This window comes from Lonchura striata, chromosome 4 (assembly GCF_050655825.1).
Source record: "Lonchura striata isolate lonStrDom1 chromosome 4, ASM5065582v1, whole genome shotgun sequence".
In the NCBI taxonomy this organism is placed as follows: Eukaryota; Metazoa; Chordata; class Aves; order Passeriformes; family Estrildidae; genus Lonchura; species Lonchura striata.
In genome coordinates this window covers 965,917-974,259 of record NC_140706.1, presented here as the reverse complement: position 1 = coordinate 974,259, position 8,343 = coordinate 965,917, and the positions used below count along the sequence as shown (strand labels likewise).

General features: G+C 56.8%; 1 protein-coding gene and 1 long non-coding RNA gene across 13 annotated transcripts in view; both read right to left on the bottom strand.

Annotated features, from left to right (window-relative positions):
* Positions 1-381: 381 nt before the first annotated feature.
* Positions 382-6,023, bottom strand: LOC146767477 (uncharacterized). Of its 2 annotated transcripts, none has more exons than XR_014954575.1 (2): positions 4,717-6,023; positions 382-4,606 (listed from the first exon to the last, which is right to left on the bottom strand). It is a non-coding gene; the product is annotated as an uncharacterized LOC146767477 (long non-coding RNA). The 2 variants fall into 2 exon arrangements; XR_014954576.1 differs by having other exon boundaries at positions 382-4,545.
* A 1,062-nt stretch (positions 6,024-7,085) lies between these two features.
* The window catches only part of SFXN5 (sideroflexin 5), a 100,886-nt gene continuing 99,628 nt past the window's right edge, over positions 7,086-8,343 (bottom strand). For all 11 annotated transcript variants that reach the window (XM_085577353.1, XM_085577351.1, XM_085577349.1 and 8 more), the window contains one exon: positions 7,086-7,428. In XM_085577353.1, coding sequence (XP_085433479.1) covers positions 7,351-7,428 — 78 coding nt within the window. In that variant the 3' untranslated portion in view covers positions 7,086-7,350. The remainder of the gene's footprint in view (positions 7,429-8,343) is intronic.

The window sequence follows — 8,343 nt, the reverse complement described above, 5'->3', positions numbered from 1 at the left end:
ATCCCTGCGGGTCCCTCGGGAATGTCCCCGCAGGGATGGGACACCCAGGGCTGTCCCCACCGGGACCCCCCGACAGGACAGGAGGGATTTGGAGGAAAACACATATCATCATTTTATATATATATATATAAATATATATAAATATATATTTATATAAAAATAATAAAATTAAAATATAATTTATAGATATAATTTTTATATAAATATATAAAATAAATTATATAAAAATTATATATATAAAATTATATATAAATTATATATATGTACTACATATATCAATCATATATATAACTAAAATACCTACATATAAAATATAAAATCACATATAAAATACAGCACATATACACACATATGCACATGAACAGAACATACACATACCAATGCGTATATACTGTGTATATTGTATTTTATAATTTATATTTTATATATATTTATTCGCACGCACGCCGTAGATTTTGGATGGAATACGTATATATAAAATATAGATTGTGCTTCCCGAGGTCTATATTATATATAATGATATCTAATTACATATTCTAAAATATATCAACTGGCTTATATATTTTATTATATGTACTAGATGAAAATTATATATATTATGCCTATAACTATACATATTTTTAAATTCTAGCATTATACAGATTCTGTCGTTATTTCTGTATAATTATATACGGACGCACAAAGTTCATAATTCCGGCTGTTGGGAAAGCCCCCCCTCCCCACATCCAGGGAAAATCATTCCAAGGAAATTCCCATCCCCGGCAGCCGCTGCCTGGCGATCCATCCCATAATAAGCGCGTGCTGTGCCTCCCAGCATTCCCGGGAATCCACACGGGCTGGGGGCCCGGCAGCCTCCGGCCTCTTTTATTTTTTATTCTCTTTTATTCTTTTATTACCCCGGGCTCACACGGGAGCCGCGGGCGGTGGCCACCGAGGGGTTAAAAACAGACGGAGCCTGCGGGTCCCGGGGGTCCCGGGGGTCCCGGGTGTCCTGGGGTGTCCCAGGGGTGTCTCAGTGTGTCCTGGGGTGTCCCAGAGGTGTCCTGGAGGTGTCCTGGGGTGTCCCTGGGTGTCCTAGAGGTGTCCCAGAGGTGTCTCAGGGGTGTCCTAGGGTGTCCCAGGATGTCCCAGGGGTGTCTCAGTGAGTCCTAGGGTGTCCTGGAGGTGTCCCAGGGGTGTCTCAGGGTGTCCCTGGGTGTCCTGGGGTGTCCCAGAAGTGTCCCAGGGGTGTCTCAGTGTGTCCCAGGGTGTCCCAGGGGTGTCTCAGGGTGTCCCAGGGTGTCCCAGGGTGTCCCAGGGTCTCCCAGGGGTGTCCCAGGGTGTCCCAGGGGTGTCTCAGTGTGTCCCAGGGTGTCCCAGGTTGTCCCAGGGGTGTCTCAGGGTGTCCCTGGGTGTCCTAGAGGTGTCCCAGGGTGTCCCAGGGTCTCCCAGGGGTGTCCCAGGGTGTCCCAGGGGTGTCTCAGTGTGTCCCAGGGTGTCCCAGGTTGTCCCAGGGGTGTCTCAGGGTGTCCCTGGGTGTCCTAGAGGTGTCCCAGAAGTGTCCCAGGGGTGTCTCAGTGTGTCCCAGGGTGTCCCAGGTTGTCCCAGGGGTGTCTCAGGGTGTCCCTGGGTGTCCTAGAGGTGTCCCAGGGTCTCCCAGGGGTGTCCCCGGGGTGTCCCCGGGGTGTTCCTGGGGTGTCCCCGGGGTGCCCGGGCTCCCACCCCGCTGGAGGACGCCGGCGCTGGCAGCTGTGCCCCGGCATTCCCGAGGGATTCGCTGCCAGGCTGTGCTCAGCTCCATGTGGAATAATCCCGAAAACCAGGGAAGAACCCAAAATGGTGTCTCCCAAAGGGACCTGGGGACACCAGCGGGAGGAGCAGGGAAGGAGCAGCAAGGACAAAGGGAAGGAGCCGAGCCCAGGCTGGAGGTTGGGGACATGGGGGACACCACCCGGGCTCGTCCCCCGGCCAGCTCAGGGATCCACCCTCCAGGAGAGACTCCCAAAACTTCTCGCCAGCACCTTTTGCTGCAACCTGCTCCTCATTATTCCTTAATTAACACAGCCCAGAAATCAATTAGGTGCGACATGTCTAATTAAATATGCCGGGAGAAGATCGCCTCATCGTCACTCTGTGCCGAGGTGAGGGGCTCCATGTCTGCGCGCCCCCCGTTGTTCCCGGCCCCCCCAATTACAGGAAACCGGGAATGCAAATGCTCGGGGTCGCTTTGTGCACGAGGAGATTAATTAGTGATTAGTGAACGTGCAGAACGTTGTCATTAGCTGGGGAATCTTCCCGGCACCGTTTGCTGTCCTAAAAACCAACCGGCCCCGTGCCCGGCCCCAGCGCCGCTGGAAGGGCTGAGAGGGACATTCCCAGCTGGAATTCCCAGGTGGGACACTCCAGTGTGGGACATTCCCAGGTGGGACATTCCCAGCTGGAATTCCCAGGTGGGACACTCCAGTGTGGGACATTCCCAGCTGGAATTCCCAGGTGGGACACTCAAGTGTGGGACATTCCCAGCTGGAATTCCCATGCGGAACATTCCCACAAGGGACGTTCCCAGGTGAGACATTCCCACGTGGGACATTCCCATGTGAGACATTACCATGTGAGACATTCCCATGTGGAATTCTCAGGTGGGACATTCCCAGCTGGAATTCCCAGGTGGGACACTCCAGTGTGGGGCATTCCCACGTGGGACATTTCCAAGTGGGACATTCCCATGTGGAATTCTCAGGTGGGACATTCCCATGTGGGATTTTCCCAGATGGAAAATTCCTATGTGGGACATTCCCATGTAGAATTGCCAGCTGGGACATTCCCAGGTGGAACACTCCCACATGGGACATTCCCAGGTGGGACATTCCCATGTGGAATTCCCATTTGGAACACTCCCATGTGGAATTCCCAGGTGGGACATTCCACGTGGGACGTTCCCAGGCGGGACATTCCCATGTGGAATTCCCAGGTGAGACATTCCCAGGCGGGACATTCCCAGGTGGAACATTCCCACGTGGGACGTTCCCAGGCGGGACATTCCCGGGCGGGGCTGGGTGGAAGTGCCTTTGGAGACCCACGCCCCGAGGTTTGGGGCTGCTTTGGGATCAAATCCCCTCGCTGGGTGAGCGGAGGTGTCCCACGGGCGGGATCCCATCCGAGCCCGGCCCTCGCTGGGATGCAGGGACACGTCGGCTGGGATCACCTCGTGGTGCTCCTGGTGTCCCTGGGCTGCCCAAGGGCCCACGGGGCCACCACGAGGTGCTCCTCACGCAGATCCCTCGTCCTGCTGGTCAGCGAGCCGGGACGGCGAGGGGAAGGATGGATCTGCAGCATCCCGGCTCTCCCGGGGGTGCGCGTGGCTCTGGGAGCTGTGGGGACAAGTGCCAGTGTCCCCAGGGCCACCTCCCAGCCCAGAGCTGCCGGGACCGTGGATGGAGCTGGAGCACCCCGCTCTGGGAGGTGGCACAGCCCTGGCAGGGTTTGGGATGGGATGAGGTCCCAGGACCCTTCCAACCCAAACCATTCCAGGTTCCGTGCTGCCAGAGGAGGCTGCAGGAGGGAACCGAGCCTGGTGCCTCCCCCAGGAGCTCCTGGGCGACGCTTGGAGCGGCGCTGGGACAAAGTTTAGGTCGGTGCCCGGGAGCGCCTGGCGGGGCCGGGATGTTCCACCGCCCAGCCGAGCTGAGTCCCATTCTGCTGCCACACGAAGCCAAACAAGTGTGCGGGGTCTGTGCGGGCAGACGACAAATCCAGACTCCTTTGGGCCCTTTGATTGTCACCCGTGTGAGGGAGCGGCTGCCTTGGAGCCGGGCCGCGCTCCGGCACGGCTCCTCCGACATCCCCGAGCTGGTCCCGGCGCCGCCCGCGGGATCTGCCCCTCTGCATCCCCTGGAGCCGCCTGGCTTTAATAAATCCCCATTTTCTGCTCCGAGCCCTGCTGATGAGCCCCGGATTAGCGGGACGGGCACCCCGCTAAGGAGCTGTGATCCCCGCAGGTGATGCGTGTGCAGGGAGAGCGCCCGCAGGGCAAAACGGGAGCCGGCTCTTTCCCGAGGCAGAACTTGGTCAATCCCTGCTTTTCCTGAGGGCAGCAAAGCCCAGCCTCCTTTCACCCACTGGAAATTCCCTGCAGGTCAGCCCAGCTCTGACACACACCCCGGCTCTGCGATCCCCCACAAACCCAAACCACCGCAGCCTCCATCCCTTCCTCCTTCCCCCTCCTCCGAGCAAAGCTGGGATGAGCTTGGGCAGAGGCCACGGGAGGGAGGAAGGATGCTCCAGACAGGCACCCGAGCCAGGAGCCTTCTCCCTGGCAGCGAGACGGGAATTTCGGCCTCAGAGGAGCCTTTCCCTGCTCCACACCCCCCCATGGATGCCGTGCCAGGGGTACTGCACCCCCAGCACCCACAGATCCATGGAAAAGGGCTGGATGTGGTTCCAGGGGAACTGCACCCCAAATTCCAACGCCACAGATCCATGGAAAAGGGCTGGATGTGGTGCCAGGGGAACTGCACCCCCAAATCCCAGATCCATGGAAAAGGGCTGGATGTGGTTCCAGGGGAACTGCACCCCAAATCCCAACGCCACAGATCCATGGAAAGGGCTGGATGTGGTTCCAGGGGAACTGCACCCCAAGTCCCAGATCCATGGAAAAGGGCTGGATGTGGTGCCAGGGGAACTGCACCCCCAAATCCCAGATCCATGGAAAAGGGCTGGATGTGGTTCCAGGGGTACCTGCACCCCCAGCCCCATGGAAAGGGCTGGATGTGGTTCCAGGGGTACTGCACCCCCAAACCCCCCAGCCCCATGGAAAGGGGCTGTTCCAGGCTCGCAGCTGCTCGCCCAGCCCTGGGGGCTGCCTGCATCCCTCTCCCCTTCCCTGGGCTCCCCGGCTGCTGCAGGAGTTATCTGCTCCCAGCGTGCTGCCAGCGGGACAGGAGGCCATGGGAATGTCCCCAGGACAGCTGGCAGAGCCCAGCCGGGGGGATCCTCCTCTGGAATGGACATTCATCTATTCATCTCATCTCGGGCATGAAGGGAACTCCACCGGGCCCAGTCCCGCTGTGCTGGCCCGCTGTAAAGCCAGGGCAGCCCCAGGGTGCACGGGGCCCGCTCCGGGTTCCCAGCAGAGTTTGGGACCAGGAGCTGCCCCACAACAGCACCTACAAAGGGTTGGCCCCTCCTGTCCTGCCTGCCGATGTGTAAATCCACAGCATGGATCCCTTTTGTGCAATTACTCCTGATTTACACCAGGCCAGGGCCCTGAGCTGCCCCAGTGTGTGGCTCCCGTTCCTGTGGCTCTGACTCCACACCTGGGGCGCTCAGGCCTCCCAGTTCCAGGCATTGCAATAAATCCATCAGATACATTCTGTGTCAGTGGTGATTCGGTTTCCCCTTTCCCCGGCCTCCCCAACCCCACAAGAAATGGGCATTTGAAGGGTGAGAGCCTGTGCCACCCCAGCAGCACCACGGTGCCACGGCCATCCCGCAGGTGGCTCCCACAGGGACGTCCTGCCTCTGGGATGTTCTGCTGGTGGCCACGCTCCAAATGAACCCGAGGGAGTCCCTCTGGGGTGAATTTTGGGGGAATTTTTGTTGAATTTTGTGAGATACCAGAAAGCCAAACCGTGGCCCCAAAGCCAGGGAGGGCCTGACTTGGTGCAGGGTGGGGGTGACTCAGCCCTCCCCTTTCACCACCCTGGAGCAGAGCCCTGGTAGGACAGACAGACAGACAGACGGATGTCCCCGGAGGGCAGTGTCCCCTCGGAAGGTGCAGTGTCACAGCCATCAGCTCAGCGCAGCTGCCAGGACCTGCCTTGGGTCCTCTCTGCAGCAGCACAAGGCCTCGGGCAGGGTCGGCTTTGCTGGGTGGAGGGGCTGGAAAAAGTGGGGGAGAGAAGAGGAAGAGGAAGGAGAGGAAGAGAAGGGAGAAGGAGAGAAAATAAAGAGAGGAGAGGAGAGGAGAGGAGAGGAGAGGAGAGGAGAGGAGAGGAGAGGAGAGGAGAGGAGAGGAGAGGAGAGGAGAGGAGAGGAGAGGAGAGGAGAGGAGAGGAGAGGAGAGGAGAGGAGAGGAGAGGAGAGGAGAGGAGAGGAGAGGAGAGGAGAGGAGAGGAGAGGAGAGGAGAGGAGAGGAGAGGAGAGGAGAGGAGAGGAGAGGAGAGGAGAGGAGAGGAGAGGAGAGGAGAGGAGAGGAGAGGAGAGGAGAGGAGAGGAGAGGAGAGGAGAGGAGAGGAGAGGAGAGAAGAGAAGAGAAGAGAAGAGAAGAGAAGAGAAGAGAAGAGAAGAGAAGAGAAGAGAAGAGAAGAGAAGAGAAGAGAAGAGAAGAGAAGAGAAGAGAAGAGAAGAGAAGAGAAGAGAAGAGAAGAGAAGAGAAGAGAAGAGAAGAGAAGAGAAGAGAAGAGAAGAGAAGAGAAGAGAAGAGAAGAGAAGAGAGAAGAGAATTCCAATTGGAAGGGGCCTGCAATGTTCCTTGTCCAACTGCCTGCCCAGCTGGGGATTGATCCAAACTTAAACCACATCCTGTCCTTAGACACCAGCTCAGCAAAGCGTGGCTTAGCCAGGCACCTCAGATCAGGAAGAGCCCTGTCAGAGGGTGCTGGGTGGGACAAAGCCCCCTGAGGGCTGTGCAGAGGAACAGAGCAGCTCCAGCACCATTTCTACTCCAACACTCCACCTCTGGGCACCTTGGCTTTCCAGGACCATGAAACCCAGGCAAAAGCCCCTGTGGAATTGCAGGGCTGGGATCCAGGGCCAGCCAGTCTCGCAGTGAAGGGCAGGATGCCACCAGCAGCGTCTGCAGGAGGAGGAGGAGGATGAAGGGTGGAGGGGCACAGCCGAGCCCTTGCTGGGCACATGGAATTCCTCTTCAGAGCGCGAGTGCTGGGGCAGGATCAGCAAGAAATCCACGCTGGGCATTCCCAATCCCCTGATCAATCACATCCACGCAGCCCTTGGTCTGTGCAGAGCTGGTGCTGTGCAGCAGCAGTGGACTGAGCTCCCATGAGCACGAGATGTGACGTCTGCGTCGTGCAGGCAGCTCTGACCACGCCAGCTCGCCCCTGAGCTCCCTCCACGCGGTGCCAGCGATTCTGAGTTTCGTTAGCTAGTTCTAAAGTGGTTCGACGTGATTTTATTTGTTGCAGTTGCTGCTCCTGTTGCTAAGTTAAAACTTTTAATATTAATCTTTAGGAGTGGTGTGAGGTGTCAGTTCTCTGCAGGTGTTAATTCGCTCCCGGGCTGCCGGGAGCGGCTCCTACCACTGAGCTCTATTATTTCATCTTCTCCTTGTTGGTGTTGTTTGCTTTCTCCCAGGCTGGAGCTTCCCCTCTTCCCCCCCAGACTTTCCGGGCTGGGACGCTCCTCTTGCACTCACAAGCCTTTGTTGTAGACCACGGTCTTACTGCTGGTGGCCATGGCGATCTCGGGCTCCAGCTGGGACGTCTCGATCTGCGGAAGCAAAGAGCAGCGGGATGAGAACCCACGGCTGGGCCGGCTGCCGAGGAGGAGGAGGAGGAGGAGGAGGAGGAGATGGGAACCGTTCCACGCCACTCACGCCTTCCCTGGTGCCTGGGTGCCGAGCTCCAGCCCCAGCCCCCCCGAGCTGGGTGGGTTTGCAGCGCACGAAACGCCGCACGTTCCCTGCCTGGCAGCGCTCAATGAATTATAGAGTGTCTGAGGCTCCAACGCATCCCACCCATCCCAGCTTTCCATCCCTTCCTTCCCTTCCCTTCCCTGCAGCTCCCAGAGCCCCAGGCTGGACCTGGCAAAGCCCAGGTGCTGCCAGGAGGGAAGAGCCTCGCTGGGCTCCACCTTCACAGCCCAACCCTTCCTGCCCCTTTCTCCATCCCCATGAAATCTCCATCCCTTGCCTCGTTTTTCCCCTCCGCCAGCTTCTCCCGAAGCTTTCCCTTGCTCTGAAATCCCTTGGAATCTCTGCATTCCCGGGAGGGATCCGCGGCGCTGATCCCCGCTCCCAGCCGGGCCACGACACCTGGGAAAACCTGGAATTTTCGAAACCCTCCCCACGGAACCCACGCCGGTGCCGACACAATGCGAGGAACCCACGTTAAAAATCGAAATGCTTTTGAAAATGTTTAACCTAGTTAGACAAATTAGCAAAAATTTGTGCAAAACAATTTAGGTATTTAAAATATTCAATGTTTTTAAAAACTGGAAAAACTGTTCTTAGCTTTCAGCTGCAAAAACCCAACAAAATATAACATCAAAGCAATCTTAACATGAGGTGCAACATAACCCTTCAGCAAAGCTGTTAAACAGCTACTGAAGCATCATGGGAAATAGCACTTCATTTATTCAAATGCACATATGTCAGGTTTTTGCACCATATGTCATTCCAAGCTA